The sequence below is a fragment of the Pseudophryne corroboree genome, assembly GCF_028390025.1.
Source record: "Pseudophryne corroboree isolate aPseCor3 chromosome 11 unlocalized genomic scaffold, aPseCor3.hap2 SUPER_11_unloc_5, whole genome shotgun sequence".
Lineage (NCBI taxonomy): Eukaryota > Metazoa > Chordata > Amphibia > Anura > Myobatrachidae > Pseudophryne > Pseudophryne corroboree.
Window position 1 is genome coordinate 662,337 of NW_026967481.1, and position 26,047 is coordinate 688,383.

Here is a 26,047-nt window from a genome sequence, read left to right on the forward strand (position 1 = left end):
GGGACATGTGTATCTGGCACTGGGAGGACATGTATATCTGGCACTGGGGGACATGTGTATCTGGCACTGGGGGCATATCTGGCACTGGGGGGACATGTGTATCTGCACTGGGGGCATATCTGGCACTGGGGGGACATGTGTATCTGGCACTGGGGGCATATCTGGCACTGGGGGGACATGTGTATCTGGCACTGGGGGGACATGTGTATCTGGCACTGGGGGGACATGTGGCACTGGGGGGACATGTGTATCTGGCACTGGGGGAACATGTGTATCTGGCACTGGGGGGACATGTGTATCTGGCACTGGGGGCATATCTGGCACTGGGCGGACATGTATCTGGCACTGGAAGCATATCTGGCCCTTGGGGGACATGTATCTGGCACTGGAGGCATATCTGGCACTGGGGGGACATGTGTATCTGCCACTGCGGGCATATCTGCCACTGCGGGGGACATGTGTATCTGTCACTGGGGGCATTTCTGTATCTGGCACTGGGGGCATATCTGGCACAGTGAGGGCATTTCTGTATCTGTCACTGTGGGGGCAATGTATATCTGACACAGTGGGGGCATTTGTGTATCTGGCACTGTCGGGCAATGTGTATCTGGCACTGTGGGGCAATGTGTATCTGGCACTGTCGGGCAATGTGTATCTGGCACTGTCGGGCAATGTGTATCTGGCACTGTGAGGCAATGTATATCTGGCACTGTGGGGCAACGTGTATTTGGCACTACTGGGGTCATATGTGTATCTGGCCTTTCCCCCATATGTGTATCACGCCCCCATTGTCATTGGCCACGCCCCACGTGGCATTTGGCCACACCCATTTTTGCGTACGCACACAGTACCTGGCACTGAGGGCATATCTGGCCCTGAGGGGACATGTATCTGGCACTGGGGGCATATCAGGCACTGGGGGGACATGTGTATCTGGCACTGGGGGGACATGTGTATCTGGCACTGGGGGGACATGTGTATCTGGCACTGGGGGCACATGTGTATCTGGCACTGGGGGACATGTGTATCTGGCACTGGGGGCATATCTGGCACTGGCGGGACGTGTATCTGGCACTGGGGGCATATCTGGCCCTGGGGGGACATGTGTTTCTGGCACTGGGGGCATATCTGGCACTGGGGGGACATGTGTATCTGCACTGGGGGCATATCTGGCACTGGGAGGACATGTGTATCTGGCACTGGAGGCATATCTGGCACTGGGGGACATGTGTATCTGGCACTGGGGGACATGTGTATCTGGCACTGGGGTCATATCTGGCAAGGTGGGACATGTGTATCTGGCACTGGGGGCATATCTGGCCCTGGGGGGGACATGTGTTTCTGGCACTGGGGGCATATCTGGCACTGGGGGGACATGTGCATCTGCACAGGGGGCATATCTGGCACTGGGAGGACATGTGTATCTGACACTGGGAGGACATGTATATCTGGCACTGGGGGGCATATCTGGCACTGGGGGGCATATCTGGCACTGGGGGGCATATCTGGCACTGGGGGGCATATCTGGCACAGGGGGGCATATCTGGCACTGGGGGGACATGTGTATCTGGCACTGGGGGACATGTGAATCTGGCACTGGGAGCATATCTGGCACTGGGGGACATGTGTATCTGGCACTGGGAGCATATCTGGCACTGGGGGGACATGTGTATCTGGCACTGGGAGGACATGTGTATCTGGCACTGGGGGCATATCTGGCACTGGGGGACATGTATCTGGCACTGGAGGCATATCTGGCACTGGGGGGACATGTGTATCTGCCACTGCGGGCATATCTGCCACTGCGGGGGACATGTGTATCTGTCACTGGGGGCATTTCTGTATCTGGCACTGGGGGCATATCAGGCACTGGGGGGACATGTGTATCTGGCACTGGGGGGACATGTGTATCTGGCACTGGGGGGACATGTGTATCTGGCACTGGGGGCATATCTGGCACTGGGGGACATGTGTATCTGGCACTGGGGGCATATCTGGCACTGGCGGGACGTGTATCTGGCACTGGGGGCATATCTGGCCCTGGGGGGACATGTATTTCTGGCACTGGGGGCATATCTGGCACTGGGGGGACATGTGTATCTGCACTGGGGGCATATCTGGCACTGGGAGGACATGTGTATCTGGCACTGGAGGCATATCTGGCACTGGGGGACATGTGTATCTGGCACTGGGGGACATGTGTATCTGGCACTGGGGTCATATCTGGCAAGGTGGGACATGTGTATCTGGCACTGGGGGCATATCTGGCCCTGGGGGGGACATGTGTTTCTGGCACTGGGGGCATATCTGGCACTGGGGGGACATGTGCATCTGCACAGGGGGCATATCTGGCACTGGGAGGACATGTGTATCTGACACTGGGAGGACATGTATATCTGGCACTGGGGGGCATATCTGGCACTGGGGGGCATATCTGGCACTGGGGGGCATATCTGGCACAGGGGGGCATATCTGGCACTGGGGGGACATGTGTATCTGGCACTGGGGGGACATGTGTATCTGGCACTGGGGGCATATCTGGCACTGGGGGGACATGTATATCTGGCACTGTGGGGGCATATGTATCTGGCACTGGGAGCATATCTGGCACTGGGGGACATGTGTATCTGGCACTGGGGGACATGTGTATCTGGCACTGGGGGGACATGTGTATCTGCACTGGGGGCATATCTGGCACTGGGGGGACGTGTATCTGGCACTGGGGGCATATCTGGCACTGGGGGGACATGTGTATCTGGCACTGGGGGGACATGTGTATCTGGCACTGGGGGGACATGTGTATCTGGCACTGGGAGCATATCTGGCACTGGGGGGACATGTATCTGGCACTGGGAGCATATGTGGCACTGGGGGGACATGTGTATCTGGTACTGGGGGGACACGTGTATCTGCACTGGGGGCATATCTGGCACTGGGGGAAAATGTGTATCTGCACTGGGGGCATATCTGGCACTGGGGGAACATGTGTATCTGGCACTGGGGGCATATCTGGCACTGGGGGGACATGTGTATTTGGCACTGGGGGGACATGTGTATATGGCACTGGGGGCATATCTGGCCCTGGGGGGACATGTATCTGGCACTGGAGGCATATCTGGCACTGGGGGACATGTGTATCTGGCACTGGGGGGACATGTGTATCTGGCACTGGGGGCATATCTGGCACTGGGGGGACATGTGTATCTGCACTGGGGGCATATCTGGCACTGGGGGAACATGTGTATCTGGCACTGGGGGCATATCTGGCACTAGGGACATGTGTATCTGGCACTGGGGGGACATGTGTATATGGCACTGTAGGCATATCTGGCCCTTGGGGGACATGTATCTGGCACTGGAGGGGCATATGTATCTGGCACTGGGAGCATATCTGGCACTGGGGGACATGTGTATCTGGCACTGGGGGGACATGTGTATCTGGCACTGGGGGGACATGTGTATCTGGCACTGGGGGCATATCTGGCACTGGGGGACATGTGTATCTGGCACTGGGGGCATATCTGGCACTGGCGGGACGTGTATCTGGCACTGGGGGCATATCTGGCCCTGGGGGGACATGTGTTTCTGGCACTGGGGGCATATCTGGCACTGGGGGGACATGTGTATCTGCACTGGGGGCATATCTGGCACTGGGAGGACATGTGTATCTGGCACTGGAGGCATATCTGGCACTGGGGGACATGTGTATCTGGCACTGGGGGACATGTGTATCTGGCACTGGGGTCATATCTGGCACTGGTGGGACATGTGTATCTGGCACTGGGGGCATATCTGGCCCTGGGGGGGGACATGTGTTTCTGGCACTGGGGCATATCTGGCACTGGAGGGACATGTGCATCTGCACAGGGGGCATATCTGGCACTGGGAGGACATGTGTATCTGACACTGGGAGGACATGTATATCTGGCACTAGGGGGCATATCTGGCACAGGGGGGCATATCTGGCACTGGGGGGACATGTGTATCTGGCACTGGGGGACATGTGTATCTGGCACTGGGAGCATATCTGGCACTGGGGGGACATGTGTATCTGGCACTGGGAGGACATGTGTATCTGGCACTGGGGGCATATCTGGCACTGGGGGACATGTGTATCTGGCACTGGGGGGACATGTGTATCTGGCACTGGGGGGACATGTGTATCTGGCACTGGGGGCATATCTGGCACTGGGGGGACATATATATCTGGCACTGTGGGGGCATATGTATCTGGCACTGGGAGCATATCTGGCACTGGGGGACATGTGTATCTGGCACTGGGGGGACATGTGTATCTGGCACTGGGGGGACATGTGTATCTGCACTGGGGGCATATCTGGCACTGGGGGGACATGTGTATCTGGCACTGGGGGCATATCTGGCACTGGGGGGACATGTGTATCTGGCACTGGGGGACATGTGTATCTGGCACTGGGAGCATATGTGGCACTGGGGGGACATGTATCTGGCACTGGGAGCATATGTGGCACTGGGGGGACATGTGTATCTGGCACTGGGGGGACACGTGTATCTGCACTGGGGGCATATCTGGCACTGGGGGAACATGTGTATCTGGCACTGGGGGCATATCTGGCACTGGGGGGACATGTGTATTTGGCACTGGGGGGACATGTGTATATGGCACTGGGGGCATATCTGGCCCTGGGGGGACATGTATCTGGCACTGGAGGCATATCTGGCACTGGGGGACATGTGTATCTGGCACTGGGGGGACATGTGTATCTGGCACTGGGGGGACATGTGTATCTGGCACTGGGGGCATATCTGGCACTGGGGGACATGTGTATTTGGCACTGGGAGCATATCTGGCACTGGGGGACATGTGTATCTGGCACTGGGAGGACATGTGTATCTGGCACTGGGAGGACATGTGTATCTGGCACTGGGAGGACATGTGTATCTGGCACTGGGAGGACATGTGTATCTGGCACTGGGGACATGTGTATCTGGCACTGGGGACATGTGTATCTGGCACTGGGGGGACATGTGTATCTGGCACTGGGGGGACATGTGTATCTGGCACTGGGGGGACATGTGTATCTGGCACTGGGGGGACATGTGTATCTGGCACTGGGGGAACATGTGTATCTGGCACTGGGGGGACATGTGTATCTGGCACTGGAGGGATATCTGGCACTGGGGGACATGTGTATCTGGCACTGGGGGACATGTGTATCTGGCACTGGGGGACATGTGTATCTGGCACTGGGGGACATGTGTATCTGGCACTGGAAGCATATCTGGCACTGGGGGACAAGTGTATCTGGCACTGGGAGCATATCTGGCACTGGGGGGACATGTGTATCTGGCACTGGGAGGACATGTGTATCTGGCACTGGGGGACATGTGTATCTGGCACTGGGGGGACATGTGTATCTGGCACTGGGGGCATATCTGGCACTGGGGGGACATGTGTATCTGCACTGGGGGCATATCTGGCACTTGGGGGACATGTGTATCTGGCACTGGGGGCATATCTGGCACTGGGGGGACATGTGTATCTGGCACTGGGGGGACATGTGTATCTGGCACTGGGGGGACATGTGGCACTGGGGGGACATGTGTATCTGGCACTGGGGGAACATGTGTATCTGGCACTGTGGGGACATGTGTATCTGGCACTGGGGGCATATCTGGCACTGGGCGGACATGTATCTGGCACTGGAAGCATATAAGGCCCTGGGGGGACATGTATCTGGCACTGGAGGCATATCTGGCACTGGGGGGACATGTGTATCTGCCACTGCGGGCATATCTGCCACTGCGGGGGACATGTGTATCTGTCACTGGGGGCATTTCTGTATCTGGCACTGGGGGCATATCTGGCACTGTGAGGGCATTTCTGTATCTGGCACTGTGGGGGCAATGTATATCTGACACAGTGGGGGCATTTGTGTATCTGGCACTGTCGGGCAATGTGTATCTGGCACTGTGGGGCAATGTGTATCTGGCACTGTGAGGCAATGTATATCTGGCACTGTGAGGCAATGTATATCTGGCACTGTGGGGCAACGTGTATTTGGCACTACTGGGGTCATATGTGTATCTGGCCTTTCCCCCATATGTGTATCACGCCCCCATTGTCATTGGCCACGCCCCACGTGGCATTTGGCCACACCCATTTTTTGCGTACGCACACAGTACCTGGCACTGAGGGCATATCTGGCCCTGAGGGGACATGTATATGGCACTGGGGGCATATCTGGCACTGCGGGGACATGTGTATCTGGCACTGGGAGGACATGTGTATCTGGCACTGGGGGCATATCTGGCACTGGGGGACATGTGTATCTGGCACTGGGGGCATATCTGGCACTGGCGGGACGTGTATCTGGCACTGGGGGCATATCTGGCCCTGGGGGGACATGTGTTTCTGGCACTGGGGGCATATCTGGCACTGGGGGGACATGTGTATCTGCACTGGGGGCATATCTGGCACTGGGAGGACATGTGTATCTGGCACTGGAGGCATATCTGGCACTGGGGGACATGTGTATCTGGCACTGGGGGACATGTGTATCTGGCACTGGGGTCATATCTGGCAAGGTGGGACATGTGTATCTGGCACTGGGGGCATATCTGGCCCTGGGGGGGACATGTGTTTCTGGCACTGGGGGCATATCTGGCACTGGGGGGACATGTGCATCTGCACAGGGGGCATATCTGGCACTGGGAGGACATGTGTATCTGACACTGGGAGGACATGTATATCTGGCACTGGGGGGCATATCTGGCACTGGGGGGCATATCTGGCACAGGGGGGCATATCTGGCACTGGGGGGACATGTGTATCTGGCACTGGGGGACATGTGTATCTGGCACTGGGAGCATATCTGGCACTGGGGGACATGTGTATCTGGCACTGGGAGCATATCTGGCACTGGGGGGACATGTGTATCTGGCACTGGGAGGACATGTGTATCTGGCACTGGGGGCATATCTGGCACTGGGGGACATGTGTATCTGGCACTGGGGGGACATGTGTATCTGGCACTGGGGGGACATGTATATCTGGCACTGTGGGGGCATATGTATCTGGCACTGGGAGCATATCTGGCACTGGGGGACATGTGTATCTGGCACTGGGGGACATGTGTATCTGGCACTGGGGGGACATGTGTATCTGCACTGGGGGCATATCTGGCACTGGGGGGACGTGTATCTGGCACTGGGGGCATATCTGGCACTGGGGGGACATGTGTATCTGGCACTGGGGGGACATGTGTATCTGGCACTGGGGGGACATGTGTATCTGGCACTGGGAGCATATCTGGCACTGGGGGGACATGTATCTGGCACTGGGAGCATATGTGGCACTGGGGGGACATGTGTATCTGGTACTGGGGGGACACGTGTATCTGCACTGGGGGCATATCTGGCACTGGGGGAAAATGTGTATCTGCACTGGGGGCATATCTGGCACTGGGGGAACATGTGTATCTGGCACTGGGGGCATATCTGGCACTGGGGGGACATGTGTATATGGCACTGGGGGCATATCTGGCCCTGGGGGGACATGTATCTGGCACTGGAGGCATATCTGGCACTGGGGGACATGTGTATCTGGCACTGGGGGGACATGTGTATCTGGCACTGGGGGCATATCTGGCACTGGGGGACATGTGTATTTGGCACTGGGAGCATATCTGGCACTGGGGGACATGTGTATCTGGCACTGGGAGGACATGTGTATCTGGCACTGGGAGGACATGTGTATCTGGCACTGGGAGGACATGTGTATCTGGCACTGGGAGGACATGTGTATCTGGCACTGGGGGGACATGTGTATCTGGCACTGGGGGGACATGTGTATCTGGCACTGGGGGGACATGTGTATCTGGCACTGGGGGGACATGTGTATCTGGCACTGGGGGGACATGTGTATCTGGCACTGGGGGGACATGTGTATCTGGCACTGGGGGGACATGTGTATCTGGCACTGGGGGGACATGTGTATCTGGCACTGGAGGGATATCTGGCACTGGGGGACATGTGTATCTGGCACTGAGGGGACATGTGTATATGGCACTGGGGGCATATCTGGCACTGAAGGGACATGTGTATCTGGCACTGGGAGCATATCTGGCACTGGGGGACATGTATCTGGCACTGGGGGGACATGTGTATCTGCACTGGGGGCATATCTGGCACTGGGGGGACATGTGTATCTGCACTGGGGGCATATCTGGCACTGGGGGAACATGTGTATCTGGCACTGGGGGCATATCTGGCACTGGGGACATGTGTATCTGGCACTGGGGGGACATGTGTATATGGCACTGGAGGCATATCTGGCCCTGGGGGGACATGTATCTGGCACTGGAGGCATATCTGGCACTGGGGGACATGTGTATCTGGCACTGGGGGGGACATGTGTATCTGGCACTGGGGGCATATCTGGCACTGGGGGGACATGTGTATCTGGCACTGGGGGCATATCTGGCACTGGGAGGACATGTGTATCTGGCACTGGGGGCATATCTGGCCCTGGGGGGACATGTATCTGGCACTGGGGGGGGACATGTGTACCTGGCACTGGGGGCATAGCTGGCACTGGGGGGACATGTGTATCTGGCACTGGGGGACATGTGTATCTGGCACTGGGGGCATATCTGGCCCTAGGGGAACATGTATCTGGCACTGGAGGCATATCTGGCACTGGGGGACATGTGTATCTGGCACTGGGGGGGGACACATGTGTATCTGGCATTGGGGGCATATCTGGCACTGGGGGGACATGTGTATCTGGCACTGGGGGCATATCTGGCCCTGTGGGGACATGTGTATCTGGCACTGGGGGGACATGTGTATCTGGCACTGGGGGGACATGTGTATCTGGCACTGGGGGGACTTGTGTATCTGGCACTGGGGGGACATGTGTATCTGGCACTGGGGGACATGTGTATCTGGCACTGGGGGCATATCTGGCCCTGGGGGGACATGTATCTGGCACTGGGGGGACATGTGTATCTGGCACTGGGGGCATAGCTGGCACTGGGGGGACATGTGTATCTGGCACTGGAGGACATGTGTATCTGGCACTGGGGGCATATCTGGCACTGGGGGCATATCTGGCACTGGGGGGACATGTGTATCTGGCACTCGGGGGACATGTGTATCTGGCACTGGGGGGACATGTGTATCTGGCACTGGGGGGACAAGTGTATCTGGCACTGGGGGCATATCTGGCACTGGGGGACATGTGTATCTGGCACTGGGGTGGACATGTGTATCTGGCACTGGGGGCATATCTGGCACTGGGAGGACATGTGTATCTGGCACTGGGGGCATATCTGGCACTGGGAGGACATGTGTATCTGACACTGGGGGGACATGTGTATCTGGCACTGGGGGGACATGTGTATCTGGCACTGGGGGGACATGTGTATCTGGCACTGGGGGGACATGTGTATCTGGCACTGGGGGCATATCTGGCACTGGGGGGACATGTATATCTGGTACTGTGGGGGCATATGTATCTGGCACTGGGAGCATATCTGGCACTGGTGGACATGTGTATCTGGCACTGGGGGCATATCTGGCACTAGGAGGACATGTGTATCTGGCACTGGGGGGACATGTGTATCTGGCACTGGGGGGACATGTGTATCTGGCACTGGGGGGACATGTGTATCTGGCACTGGGGGCATATCTGGCACTGGGGGGACATGTATATCTGGTACTGTGGGGGGACATGTATATCTGGTACTGTGGGGGCACATGTATCTGGCACTGGGAGCATATCTGGCACTGGGGGACATGTGTATCTGGCACTGGGGGCATATCTGGCACTGGGGGACATGTGTATCTGGCACTGGGGGCATATCTGGCACTAGGAGGACATGTGTATCTGGCACTGGGGGGACATGTGTATCTGGCACTGGGGGGACATGTGTATCTGGCACTGGGGGGACATGTGTATCTGGCACTGGGGGGACATGTGTATCTGGCACTGGGGGGACATGTGTATCTGGCACTGGGGGGACATGTATATCTGGTACTGTGGGGGCATATGTATCTGGCACTGGGAGCATATCTGGCACTGGGGGACATGTGTATCTGGCACTGGGGGCATATCTGGCACTGGGGGGACATGTGTATCTGGCACTGGGGGGACATGTGTATCTGGCACTGGGGGGACATGTATATCTGGCACTGGAGGGGCATATGTATTTGGCACTGGGAGCATATCTGGCACTGGGGGACATGTGTATCTGGCACTGGGGGGACATGTGTATCTGGCACTGGGGTGACATGTGTATCTGGCACTGGGGTGACATGTGTATCTGGCACTGGGGGTACATGTGTATCTGGCACTGGGGGACATGTGTATCTGGCACTGGGGGAACAAGTATATCTGGCACTGTGGGGGCATATGTATCTGGCACTGGGAGCATATCTGGCACTGGGGGACATGTGTATCTGGCACTGGGGGGACATGTGTATCTGCACTGGGGGCATATCTGGCACTGGGGGGACATGTGTATCTGGCACTGGGGGCATATCTGGCACTGGGGGGACATGTGTATCTGGCACTGGGGGAACATGTGTATCTGGCACTGGGGGGACGTGTATCTGGCACTGGGATATAATCTGGCACTGGGGGGACATGTATCTGGCACTGGGAGCATATGTGGCACTGGGGGGACATGTATCTGGCACTGGGAGCATATGTGGCACTGGGGGGACATGTGTATCTGGCACTGGGGGGACATGTGTATCTGCACTGGGGGCATATCTGGCACTGGGGGGACATGTGTATCTGCACTGGGGGCATATCTGGCACTGGGGGAACATGTGTATCTGGCACTGGGGGCATATCTGGCACTGGGGGAACATGTGTATCTGGCACTGGGGGCATATCTGGCACTGGGGGGACATGTATATCTGGCACTGGGGGGAAATGTGTATCTGGCACTGGGGGGGGGACATGTGTATCTGGCACTGGGGGCATATCTGGCACTGGGGGGACATGTGTATCTGGCATTGGGGGCATATCTGGCACTGGGGGGACATGTGTATCTGGCACTGGGGGCATATCTGGCCCTGGGGGGACATGTATCTGGCACTGGGGGGACATGTGTATCTGGCACTGGGGGACATGTGTATCTGGCACTGGGGAACATGTGTATCTGGCACTGGGGAACATGTGTATCTGGCACTGGGGGCATAGCTGGCACTGGGGGGACATGTGTATCTGGCACTGGGGGACATGTGTATCTGGCACTGGGGGCATATCTGGCACTGGGGGCATATCTGGCACTGGGGGCATATCTGGCACTGGGGGGACATGTGTATCTGGCACTGGGGGGACATGTGTATCTGGCACTGGGGGCATATCTGGCACTGGGGGACATGTGTATCTGGCACTGGGGGGGACATGTGTATCTGGCACTGGGGGCATATCTGGCACTGGGAGGACATGTGCATCTGGCACTGGGGGCATATCTGGCACTGGGAGGACATGTGTATCTGGCACTGGGGGCATATCTGGCACTGGGAGGACATGTGTATCTGGCACTGGGGGGACGTGTATCTGGCACTGGGGGGACGTGTGTATCTGGCACTGGGGGCATATCTGGCACTGGGGGGACATGTATATCTGGTACTGTGGGGGCATATGTATCTGGCACTCGGAGCATATCTGGCACTGGGGGACATGTGTATCTGGCACTGGGGGCATATCTGGCACTGGGGGGACATGTGTATCTGGCACTGGGGGGACATGTGTATCTGGCACTGGGGGGGCATATGTATCTGGCACTGGGAGCATATCTGGCACTGGGGGACATGTGTATCTGGCACTGGGGGCATATCTGGCACTGGGGGGACATGTGTATCTGCACTGGGGGCATATCTGGCACTGGGGGGACATGTGTATATGGCACTGGGGGGACATGTGTATCTGGCACTGGGGGGGACATGTGTATCTGGCACTGGGGGGGACATGTGTATCTGGCACTGGGGGGGACATGTGTATCTGGCACTGGGGGGGACATGTGTATCTGGCACTGGGGGGGACATGTGTATCTGGCACTGGGGGGGACATGTGTATCTGGCACTGGGGGGACATGTGTATCTGGCACTGGGGGGACATGTGTATCTGGCACTGGGGGGACATGTGTATCTGGCACTGGGGGGACATGTGTATCTGGCACTGGGGGGACATGTGTATCTGGCACTGGGGGCATATCTGGCACTGGGGGGACGTGTGTATCTGGCACTGGGGGCATATCTGGCACTGGGGGGACATGTGTATCTGGCACTGGGGGGACATGTGTATCTGGCACTGGGGGCATATCTGGCACTGGGGGGACATGTGTATTTGGCACTGGGGGGATATGTGTATATGGCACTGGGGGCATAGCTGGCACTGTGGGGACATGTGTATCTGGCACTGGTAGCATATCTGGCACTGGGGAACATGTGTATCTGGCACTGGGGGGACATGGGTATCTGGCACTGGGGGCATAGCTGGCACTGTGGGGACATGTGTATCTGGCACTGGGAGCATATCTGGCACTGGGAGGACATGTGTATCTGGCACTGGAGGGACATGTGTATCTGGCACTGGGGGCATATCTGGCACTGGGAGCATAGCTGGCACTGTGGGGACATGTGTATCTGGCACTGGGAGCATATCTGGCACTGGGAGGACATGTGTATCTGGCACTGGGGGGACATGTGTATCTGGCACTGGGGGCATAGCTGGCACTGTGGGGACATGTGTATCTGGCACTGGGAGCATATCTGGCACTGGGGGACATGTGTATCTGGCACTGGGGGGACATGTGTATCTGGCACTGGGGGGGACATGTGTATCTGGCACTGGGGGCATATCTGGCACTGGGGGGACATGTATATCTGGCACTGTGGGGGCATATGTATCTGGCACTGGGAGCATATCTGGCACTGGGGGAAACATAGAATTTGTCGGCAGATAAGAACCACTTGGCCCATCTAGTCTGCCCCTTTTTTTTTTTTTTATATTATTTTTATCTCTAACCTTATTTGATCCTTATTTCTTTGTAAGGATATCCTTATGTCTATCCCATGCATGTTTAAATTGCTCTACTGTCTTAGCCTCTACCACCTCTGATGGGAGGCTATTCCACTTGTTTACTACCCTTTCTGTGAAATAATTTTTCCACAAATTTCCCCTGAACCTCCCCCCCTCCAGTCTCAGTACATGTCCTCGTGTCCTATTGCTTCTCTTCATTTGGAGAATGTTTCCCTCCTGGACTTTGTTAAAAAAACCCATGATATATTTGAAAGTTTCTATCATGTCCCCGCTTTCCCTTCTCTGCTCCAAACTATACATATTGAGATTTTTCAGTCTTTCTGGGTATGTTTTGTGAGGTAGGCCATGCACCATTTTAGTTGCCCTCCTTTGTACAGTTTCTAATGTATTAATATCCTTTTGAAGATATGGCGTCCAGAACTGAATACAGTATTCTAGATGAGGCCGTACCAATGACCTATACAGTGGCATTATTACTTCTTTCTTTCTGCTGCTGAAAGAAGTAATAATGCCACTGTATAAGTCATTGGTATAGGGACATGTGTATCTGGCACTGGGGGCATATCTGGCACTGGGGGGACATGTGTATCTGCACTGGGGGCATATCTGGCACTGGGGGGACATGTGTATCTGGCACTGGGGGGACATGTGTATCTGGCACTGGGGGGACATGTGTATCTGACACTGGGGGCATATCTGGCACTGGGGGGACATGTGTATCTGGCACTGGGGGGACATGTGTATCTGGCACTGGGGGCATATCTGGCACTGGGGGGACATGTGTATCTGGCACTGGGGGCATATCTGGCAATGAGGGGACATGTGTATCTGGCACTGGGGGCATATCTGGCACTGGGGGGACATGTGTATCTGGCACTGGGGGGACATGTGTATCTGGCACTGGGGGCATATCTGGCCCTGGGGGGACATGTATCTGGCACTGGAGGCATATCTGGCACTCGGGGACATGTGTATCTGGCACTGGGGGGACATGTCTATCTGGCACTGGGGGCATATCTGGCACTGGGGGGACATGTGTATCTGGCCCTGGGGGCATATCTGGCACAGGGGGGACATGTGTATCTGGCACTGGGGGGACATGTGTATCTGGCACTGGGGGGACATGTGTATCTGGCACTGGGGGCATATCTTGCACTGGGGGGACATGTGTATCTGGCACTGGGGGGACATGTGTATCTGGCACTGGGGGGACATGTGTATCTGGCACTGGGGGCATATCTGCCACTGGGTGGACATGTGTATCTGGCACTGGGGGGACATGTGTATCTGGCACTGGGGGCATAGCTGGCACTGTGGGGACATGTGTATCTGGCACTGGGAGCATATCTGGCACTGGGGGACATGTGTATCTGGCAATGGGGGAACATGTGTATCTGGCACTGGGGGCATAGCTGGCACTGTAGGGACATGTGTATCTGGCACTGGGAGCATATCTGGCACTGGGGGACATGTGTATCTGGCACTGGGGGCATATCTGGCACTGGGGGGACATGTGTATCTGCACTGGGGGTATATCTGGCACTGGGGGGACATGTGTATCTGGCACTGGGGGGACATGTGTATCTGGCACTGGGGGGACATGTGTGTCTGGCACTGGGGGGACATGTGTATCTGGCACTGGGGGCATATCTGGCACTGGGGGGACATGTGTATCTGGCCCTGGGGGGACATGTGTATCTGGCACCGGGGGGACATGTGTATCTGGCACTGGGGGGACATGTGTATCTGGCACTGGGGGCATATCTGGCACTGGGGGGACATGTGTATCTGGCACTGGTGGCATATCTGGCACTGGGGGGACATGTGTATCTGGCACTGGGGGGACATGTGTATCTGGCACTGGGGGCATATCTGGCCCTGGAGGGACATGTATCTGGCACTGGAGGCATATCTGGCACTGGGGGACATGTGTATCTGGCACTGGGGGGACATTTGTATCTGGCACTGGGGGCATATCAGGCACTGGGGGGACGTTTATCTGGCACTGGGGGCATATCTGGCACTGGTGGGACATGTGTATCTGGCACTGGGGGACATGTGTATCTGGCACTGGGGGCATATCTGGCACTGGGGGGACATGTGTATCTGGCACTGGGGGGACATGTGTATCTGGCACTGGGGGGACATGTGTATCTGGCACTGGGGGCATAACTGGCACTGGGGGGACATGTGTATCTGGCACTGGGGGCATATCTGGCACTGGGGGACATGTGTATCTGGCACTGGGGGCATATCTGGCACTGGGGGGACATGTGTATCTGGCACTGAGGGCATATCTGGCCCTGAGGGGACATGTATCTGGCACTGGGGGCATATCTGGCACTGGGGGACATGTGTATCTGGCACTGGGGGAACATGTGTATCTGGCACTGGGGGCACATGTGTATCTGGCACTGGGGGGACGTGTATCTGGCACTGGGGGGACGTGTGTATCTGGCACTGGGGGCATATCTGGCACTGGGGGGACATGTATATCTGGTACTGTGGGGGCATATGTATCTGGCACTCGGAGCATATCTGGCACTGGGGGACATGTGTATCTGGCACTGGGGGCATATCTGGCACTGGGGGGACATGTGTATCTGGCACTGGGGGGACATGTGTATCTGGCACTGGGGGGGCATATGTATCTGGCACTGGGAGCATATCTGGCACTGGGGGACATGTGTATCTGGCACTGGGGGCATATCTGGCACTGGGGGGACATGTGTATCTGCACTGGGGGCATATCTGGCACTGGGGGGACATGTGTATATGGCACTGGGGGGACATGTGTATCTGGCACTGGGGGGGACATGTGTATCTGGCACTGGGGGGGACATGTGTATCTGGCACTGGGGGGGACATGTGTATCTGGCACTGGGGGGGACATGTGTATCTGGCACTGGGGGGGACATGTGTATCTGGCACTGGGGGGACATGTGTATCTGGCACTGGGGGGACATGTGTATCTGGCACTGGGGGGACATGTGTATCTGGCACTGGGGGGACATGTGTATCTGGCACTGGGGGCATATCTGGCACTGGGGGGACGTGTGTATCTGGCACTGGGGGCATATCTGGCACTGGGGGGACATGTGTATCTGGCACTGGGGGGACATGTGTATCTGGCACTGGGGGCATATCTGGCACTGGGGGGACATGTGTATCTGGCACTGGGGGGATATGTGTATATGGCACTGGGGGCATAGCTGGCACTGTGGGGACATGTGTATCTGGCACTGGTAGCATATCTGGCACTGGGGAACATGTGTATCTGGCACTGGGGGGACATGGGTATCTGGCACTGGGGGCATAGCTGGCACTGTGGGGACATGTGTATCTGGCACTGGGAGCATATCTGGCACTGGGAGGACATGTGTATCTGGCACTGGGGGCACATGTGTATCTGGCACTGGGGGCATATCTGGCACTGGCGGGACATATCTGGCACTGGCGGGACATGTGTATCTGGCACTGGGGGCATATCTGGCCCTGGGGGGACATGTGTTTCTGGCACTGGGGGCATATCTGGCACTGGGGGGACATGTGTATCTGCACTGGGGGCATATCTGGCAATGGGAGGACATGTGTATCTGGTACTGGGAGGACATGTATATCGGGCACTGGGGGGCATATCTGGCACTGGGGGGACATGTGTATCTGGCACTGGGGGACATGTGTATCTGGCACTGGGGGACATGTGTATCTGGCACTGGGAGCATATCTGGCACTGGGGGACATGTGTATCTGGCACTGGGAGCATATCTGGCACTGGGGGGACATGTGTATCTGGCACTGGGAGGACATGTGTATCTGGCACTGGGGGCATATCTGGCACTGGGGGACATGTGTATCTGGCACTGGGGGGACATGTGTATCTGGCACTGGGGGCATATCTGGCACTGGGGGGACATGTGTATCTGCACTGGGGGCATATCTGGCACTGGGGGGACATGTGTATCTGGCACTGGGGGGACATGTGTATCTGGCACTGGGGGGACATGTGTATCTGGCACTGGGGGGACATGTGTATCTGGCACTGGGGGCATATCTGGCACTGGGGGGACATGTGTATCTGGCACTGGGGGAACATGTGTATCTGGCACTGGGGGGACATGTGTATTTGGCACTGGGGGCATATCTAGCACTGGGCGGACATGTATCTGGCACTGGAGGCATATCTGGCCCTGGGGGGACATGTATCTGGCACTGGAGGCATATCTGGCACTGGGGGGACATGTGTATCTGCCACTGGGGGCATATCTGCCACTGCGGGCATATCTGCCACTGCGGGGGACATGTGTATCTGTCACTGGGGGCATTTCTGTATCTGGCACTGGGGGCATATCTGGCACTGTGAGGGCATTTCTGTATCTGGCACTGTGGGGGCAATGTATATCTGACACAGTGCGGGCATTTGTGTATCTTACACTGTCGGGCAATGTGTATCTGGCACTGTGGGGCAATGTGTATCTGGCACTGTCGGGCAATGTGTATCTGGCACTGTGAGGCAATGTATATCTGGCACTGTGGGGCAACGTGTATTTGGCACTACTGGGGTCATATGTGTATCTGGCCTTTCCCCCATATGTGTATCACGCCCCCATTGTCATTGGCCACGCCCCACGTGGCATTTGGCCACACCCATTTTTTTGCGTACGCACACAGTACCTGGCACTGAGGGCATATCTGGCCCTGAGGGGACATGTATCTGGCACTGGGGGCATATCTGGCACTGGGGGGACATGTGTATCTGGCACTGGGGGGACATGTGTATCTGGCACTGGGGGGACACGTGTATCTGGCACTGGGGGCATATCTGGCACTGGGGGACATGTGTATCTGGCACTGGGGGCATATCTGGCACTGGCGGGACATGTGTATCTGGCACTGGGGGCATATCTGGCCCTGGGGGGACATGTGTTTCTGGCACTGGGGGCATATCTGGCACTGGGGGGACATGTGTATCTGCACTGGGGGCATATCTGGTACTGGGAGGACATGTGTATCTGGCACTGGAGGCATATCTGGCACTGGGGGACATGTGTATCTGGCACTGGGGGCATATCTGGCACTGGTGGGACATATGTATCTGGCACTGGGGGCATATCTGGCCCTGGGGGGGACATGTGTTTCTGGCACTGGGGGCATATCTGGCACTGGGGGGACATGTGTATCTGCACTGGGGGCATATCTGGCACTGGGAGGACATGTGTATCTGACACTGGGAGGACATGTATATCTGGCACTGGGGGGCATATCTGGCACTGGGGGGCATATCTGGCACTGGGGGGACATGTGTATCTGGCACTGGGGGACATGTGTATCTGGCACTGGGAGCATATCTGGCACTGGGGGACATGTGTATCTGGCACTGGGAGCATATCTGGCACTGGGGGGACATGTGTATCTGGCACTGGGAGGACATGTGTATCTGGCACTGGGGGCATATCTGGCACTGGGGGACATGTGTATCTGGCACTGGGGGCATATCTGGCACTGGGGGGACATGTGTATCTGGCACTGGGAGAATATCTGGCACTGGGGGGACATGTGTATCTGGCACTGGGGGCATATCTGGCACTGGGGGGACATGTGTATCTGGCACTGGGGGGACATGTGTATCTGGCACTGGGGGGACATGTGTATCTGGCACTGGGGGCATATCTGGCACTGGGGGGACATGTGTATCTGGCACTGGGGGGACATGTGTATCTGGCACTGGGGGCATATCTGGCACTGGGCGGACATGTATCTGGCACTGGAGGCATATCTGGCACTGGAGGCATATCTGGCCCTGGGGGGACATGTGTATCTGGCACTGGGGGCATATCTGGCACTGGGGGGACATGTGTATCTGGCACTGGGAGCATATCTGGCACTGGGGGGACATGTGTATCTGCACTGGGGGCATATCTGGCACTGGGGGGACATGTGTATCTGGCACTGGGGGGACATGTGTATCTGGCACTGGGGGGACATGTGTATCTGGCACTGGGGGCATATCTGGCACTGGGGGGACATGTGTATCTGGCCCTGGGGGGACATGTGTTTCTGGCACTGGGGGCATATCTGGCACTGGGGGGACATGTGTATCTGCACTGGGGGCATATCTGGCACTGGGAGGACATGTGTATCTGGCACTGGAGGCATATCTGGCACTGGGGGACATGTGTATCTGGCACTGGGGGACATGTGTATCTGGCAATGGGGGACATGTGTATCTGGCACTGGGGGACATGTGTATCTGGCACTGGGGGCATATCTGGCCCTGGGGGGGACATGTGTATCTGGCACTGGGGGCATATCTGGCCCTGGGGGGACATGTGTTTCTGGCACTGGGGGCATATCTGGCACTGGGGGGACATGTGTATCTGCACTAGGGGCATATCTGGTACTGGGAGGACATGTGTATCTGACACTGGGAGGACATGTATATCTGGCACTGGGGGGCATATCTGGCACTGGGGGGGCATATCTGGCACTGGGGGGACATGTGTATCTGGCACTGGGGGACATGTGTATCTGGCACTGGGAGCATATCTGGCACTGGGGGACATGTGTATCTGGCACTGGGAGCATATCTGGCACTGGGGGGACATGTGTATCTGGCACTGGGAGGACATGTGTATCTGGCACTGGGGGCATATCTGGCACTGGGGGACATGTGTATCTGGCACTGGGGGCATATCTGGCACTGGGGGGACATGTGTATCTGGCACTGGGAGCATATCTGGCACTGGGGGGACATGTGTATCTGCACTGGGGGCATATCTGGCACTGGGGGGACATGTGTATCTGGCACTGTGGGGACATGTGTATCTGGCACTGGGGTGACATGTGTATCTGGCACTGGGGGCATATCTGGCACTGGGGGGACATGTGTATCTGGCACTGGGGGGACATGTGTATCTGGCACTGGGGGGACATGTGTATCTGGCACTGGGGGCATATCTGGCACTGGGCGGACATGTATCTGGCACTGGAGGCATATCTGGCCCTGGGGGGGCATGTATCTGGCACTGGAGGCATATCTGGCACTGGGCGGACATGTGTATCTGCCACTGGGGGCATATCTGCCACTGCGGGCATATCTGCCACTGCGGGGGACATGTGTATCTGTCACTGGGGGCATTTCTGTATCTGGCACTGGGGGCATATCTGGCACTGTGAGGGCATTTCTGTATCTGGCACTGTGGGGGCAATGTATATCTGACACAGTGGGGGCATTTGTGTATCTGGCACTGTCGGGCAATGTGTATCCGGCACTGAGGCAATGTATATCTGGCACTGTGGGGCAATGTGTATCTGGCACTGTCGGGCAATGTATATCTGGCACTGTGAGGCAATGTATATCTGGCACTGTGGGGCAACGTGTATTTGGCACTACTGGGGTCATATATGTATCTGGCCCTTCCCCCATATGTGTATCACGCCCCCATTGTCATTGGCCACGCCCCACGTGGCATTTGGCCACACCCATTTTTTGCGTACGCACACAGTACCTGGCACTGAGGGCATATCTGGCCCTGAGGGGACATGTATCTGGCACTGGGGGCATATCTGGCACTGGGGGGACATGTGTATCTGTGCATCTGGGGGGACATGTGTATCTGGCACTGGCCACTCCCATTTTTTTGCGTACGCACACAGTACCTATAAGACATTTTTTCTACTTGCACCACTGTTTGTGGCAGAAAAGTGACAAAACACCACATAAAACTAAAAAATTGTGTCTACCTTTTTTTTGTGTCGACCATTTTCATGTTGACCTTTTGACCCTATTGACCATTCCTACTACCTATTCTAAATTGACCTTTTGACCCTGCTGACCTAATGCATGTCTACCATTAGTGGTCTACCTATGGACTGTAGATCTAATAACCCACACCTAGGTCCAGTATAATCCAGCTTCTAGGTGGTTACTCTACTAATTGGGTCATGTAATGGTCTTTTAGTATACCCAGAAACCTATTTCCCCCCAACGGTCCGACTGCCGCTGCAGCGCTCCAGTCTAAATTAGGCCCTAAGAGCCTGGACAACCTCCAACTCTCACGAGTATCAGTACAGCCGCTTTGTGGTGAGATTAAAGACAGACTTTATTATCGGCACTGTGCTCCCAGGTAGCAGTATCAACCTCTGCATTACCTCCCAGATGGGGGGATTTGGTGTAGCTTATATGGGGATGTAGTGTAATGATGTATGTAGTGTAGTAATGTATTGCAGTATATAGGGGCATGTAGTGCACTGATGTGGTGTAGCATATAAGGGGATGTAGTGTAGTGATGTAGTAGGCATGTAGTGTAGTGTGTAGGGGATGTAGTGTAGTGATGTAGTGCAGTGGATAGGGGCACTATACTACATCCCCTACACACTGAACTACATCACAAGACTACATGCCCCTATCCACTGTACTACATCACTACACTACATGCCCCTATCCACTGCACTACATCCCTATACTACATTACCTTATATGCTACACCACATCAGTGCACTACATGTCCCTATATACTGCAATATATTACTACATTACATACCCTATATGCTGCACTACATCACAACGCATTACCCTCCCTAATCTCTTAACCATGCATTTACCATCCTAATCTCTTACCCACACCTTAACCTCCCTAATCTCATATCCCATGCATTACCCTACCTAATCTCTTACCCACACATTACCCTCCCTAATCTCTTACCCACACATTACCCTCCCTAATCTCTTACCCACACATTACCCTACCTAATCTCTTACCCACACATTACCCTCCCTAGTCTCTTACCCACACATTACCCTCCCTAATCTCTTACCCACACAATTTGCTTTATACATGTGGAAAATATGTAATTGGTCATAGCTAAATGCTGTCAGGCCGATGGAGCTATTTACTTACAAGACCCTCAGATCAGATAATAGGAATTGTGTCCTCTACATTGTGGTGACGCCTGTGCACTGTATGAAACGCGTGTGGATCTCTGTAGTACTCACCAGCTCAGTGATGTATGCTTGGTGTTCGTCCACGTATTGTAGGGCATACTGCTCCGAGTTACTAATATTCCACCTATAGACCAAATAGACCATCACAATCAGTGCACCATTCTCCCAGAAATACCTCACACTTCACATAAACACCTCATGCCTCCCTATTATCTCCAGTAACATCTCTCAGTTATCATAATTACGGGTTTGGCTAGTTTCCCTGTAATATCACACAGGGGCAGGAACACGCTATATCAGGGGTGGGGAACCTTTTTTCTACCAAGGGCCATTTGGATATTTATAAAATCCTTCTGGGGCCATACAAAAATTATCAACTTAAAAATTAGCCTGCCCCCAGTAGATATGCCCCCATTAGATATGACCCCTAGTAGCACCGCTTACACACACACACATTAAAAGATAGAAAAAATAAGAATTTACTTACCGATAATTCTATTTCTCATAGTCCGTAGTGGATGCTGGGGACTCCGAAAGGACCATGGGGAATAGCGGCTCCGCAGGAGACTGGGCACAAAGTAAAAGCTTTAGGACTAGCTGGTGTGCACTGGCTCCTCCCCCTATGACCCTCCTCCAAGCCTCAGTTAGGATACTGTGCCCGGACGAGCGTACACAATAAGGAAGGATTTTGAATCCCGGGTAAGACTCATTACCAGCCACACCAATCACACCGTACAACTTGTGATCTGAACCCAGTTAACAGCATGATAACAGAGGAGCCTCTGAAAAGATGGCTCACAACAACAATAACCCGATTTTTGTAACAATAACTATGTACAAGTAATGCAGACAATCCGCACTTGGGATGGGCGCCCAGCATCCACTACGGACTATGAGAAATAGAATTATCGGTAAGTAAATTCTTATTTTCTCTAACGTCCTAGTGGATGCTGGGGACTCCGAAAGGACCATGGGGATTATACCAAAGCTCCCAAACGGGCGGGAGAGTGCGGATGACTCTGCAGCACCGAATGAGAGAACTCCAGGTCCTCCTCAGCCAGGGTATCAAATTTGTAGAATTTAGCAAACGTGTTTGCCCCTGACCAAGCAGCTGCTCGGCAAAGTTGTAAAGCCGAGACCCCTCGGGCAGCCGCCCAAGATGAGCCCACTTTCCGTGTGGAATGGGCTTTTACAGATTTTGGCTGTGGCAGGCCTGCCACAGAATGTGCAAGCTGAATTGTACTGCAAATCCAACGAGCAATCGTCTGCTTAGAAGCAGGAGCACCCAGCTTGTTGCGTGCATACAGGATAAACAGCGAGTCAGAGTTTCTGACTCCAGCCGTCCTGGAAACATATATTTTCAGGGCCCTGACTACGTCCAGCAACTTGGAATCCTCCAAGTCCCTAGTAGCCGCAGGCACCACAATAGGTTGGTTTAAGTGAAATGCTGAAAACACCTTAGGGAGAAATTGAGGACGAGTCCTCAATTCCGCCCTGTCCGAATGGAAAATCAGATAAGGGCTTTTACAGGATAAAGCCGCCAATTCTGACACGCGCCTGGCCCAGGCCAGGGCCAACAGCATGACCACTTTCCATGTGAGATATTTTAACTCCACAGATTTAAGTGGTTCAAACCAATGTGACTTTTGGAATCCAAAAAAAAACTACATTGAGATCCAAAGTGCCACTGGAGGCACAAAAGGAGGCTGTATATGCAGTACCCCTTTTACAAACGTCTGAACTTAAGGGACTGAAGCTAGTTCTTTTTGGAAGAAAATTGACAGGGCCGAAATTTGAACCTTAATGGACCCCAATTTCAGGCCCATAGACACTCCTGTTTGCAGGAAATGTAGGAATCGACCCAGTCGAATTTCCACCGTCGGGCCTTACTGGCCTCGCACCACGCAACATATTTTCGCCAATTGCGGTGATAATGTTTTTGCGGTTACATCCTTCCTGGCTTTGATCAGGATAGGGATGACTTCATCCGGAATGCCCTTTTTCCTTCAGGATCCGGCGTTCAAACCGCCATGCCGTCAAACGCAGCCGCGGTAAGTCTTGGAACAGACAGGGTCCTTGCTGGAGCAGGTCCCTTCTTAGAGGTAGAGGCCACGGATCCTCCGTGAGCCTCTCTTGAAGTTCCGGTTACCAAGTCCTTCTTGGCCAATCCGGAGCCACGAATATAGTGCTTACTCCTCACCATCTTATCAATCTCAGTACCTTGGGTATGAGAGGCAGAGGAGGAAACACATACCCTGACTGGTACACCCACGGTGTTACCAGAGCGTCTACAGCTATTGCCTGAGGGTCCCTGGACCTGGCGCAATACCTGTCGAGTTTTTCCCAACGGTTTATAATCCTGTGGAAGACTTCTGGGTGAAGTCCCCACTCTCCCCGGGTGGAGGTCGTGCTGAGGAAGTCTGCTTCCCAGTTGTCCACTCCCGGAATGAATACTGCTGACAGTGCTATCCCATGATTTTCCGCCCAGCGAAGAATCCTTGCAGCTTCTGTCATTGCCCTTCTGCTTCTTGTGCCACCCTGTCTGTTTACGTGGGTGACTGCCGTGATGTTGTCCGACTGGATCAACACCGGCTGTCCTTGAAGCAAAGGTCTTGCTAAGCTTAGAGCATTGTAAATGTCCCTTAGCTTCAGGATATTTATGTGAAGTGATGTCTCCAGGCTTGACCATAAGTCCTGGATATTCCTTCCCTGTGTGACTGCTCCCCAGCCTCGCAGGCTGGCATCCGTGGTTACCAGGACCCAGTCCCGAATGCCGAATCTGCGGCCCTCTAGAAGATGAGCACTCGGCAACCACCACAGGAGGGACACCCTTGTCCTTGGTGACAGGGTTATCCGCTGATGCATCTGAAGATGCGACCCGGACCATTTGTCCAGCAGGTCCCACTGGAAAGTTCTTGCGTGGAATCTGCCGAATGGGATTGCTTCGTAGGAAGCCCCCATTTTACCCAGAACCCTTGTGCATTGATGCACTGAGACTTGGCTCGGTTTGAGGAGGTTCCTGACTAGCTCGGATAACTCCCTGGCTTTCTCCTCCGGGAGAAACACCTTTTTCTGGACTGTGTCCAGGATCATCCCTAGGAACAGAAGACACGTCGACGGAACCAGCTGCGATTTTGGAATATTGAGAATCCAATCGTGCTGCCGCAACACTATCTGAGATAGTGCTACACCGACCTCCAACTGTTCCCTGGATCTTACCCTTATCAGGGAATCGTCCAAGTAAGGGATAACTAAAATTCCCTTCCTTCGAAGGAACATCATCATTTCGGCCATTACCTTGGTAAAGACCCGGGGTGCCGTGGACCATCCCTACGGCAGCGTCTGAACTGATAGTGACAGTTCTGTACCATAAACCTGAGGTACCCTTGGTGAGAAGGGTAAATTTTGACATGAAGGTAAGCATCCTTGATGTCCCGAGACATCATGTAGTCCCCTTCTTCCAGGTTCGCAATCACTGCTCTGAGTGACTCAATCTTGAATTTGAACCTCTGTATGTAAGTGTTCAAAGATTTTAGATTTTAGAATCGGTCTCACCGAGCCGCCTGGCTTCGGTACCACAATAGTGTGGAATAATACCCCGTTCCCTGTTGCAGGAGGGGTACCTTGATTATCACCTGCTGGGAATACAGCTTGTGAATGGCTTCCAAAACTGCCTCCCTGTCAGAGGGAGACGTCGGTAAAGTCGACTTTTGGAAACGGCGAGGAGGAGACGTCTCGAATTCCAATATGTACCCCTGAGATATTACCTGAAGGATCCAGGGGTCTACTTGCGAGTGAGCCCACTGCGCACTGAAATTCATTGAGAACGGGCCCCCACCGTGCCTGAGCTTGTAAAGCCCTAGCGTCATACTGAGGGCTTGGCAGAGGCTGGAAAGGGTTTCTGTTCCTGGGAACTGGCTGATCTCTGCAGCCTTTTTCCTCTCCCTCTGTCACGAGCAGAGAAGAGGAACCTTTTGTCCGCTTGCCAACAAAGGACTGCGCCTGATAATATGGCGTCTTATTTTGAGAGGCGACCTGGGGTACAAACGTGGATTTCCCAG

The 26,047-nt window shown here is 55.0% G+C and overlaps 1 protein-coding gene across 1 annotated transcript in view; it reads right to left on the reverse strand.

Moving 5' to 3' along the window:
• ELMO3 (engulfment and cell motility 3) overlaps positions 1-26,047 on the reverse strand; it is a 431,301-nt gene that overhangs the window by 317,437 nt on the left and 87,817 nt on the right. The window contains exon 4 of the mRNA XM_063948699.1: positions 22,038-22,110. Coding sequence (XP_063804769.1) covers positions 22,038-22,110 — 73 coding nt within the window. The remainder of the gene's footprint in view (positions 1-22,037; positions 22,111-26,047) is intronic.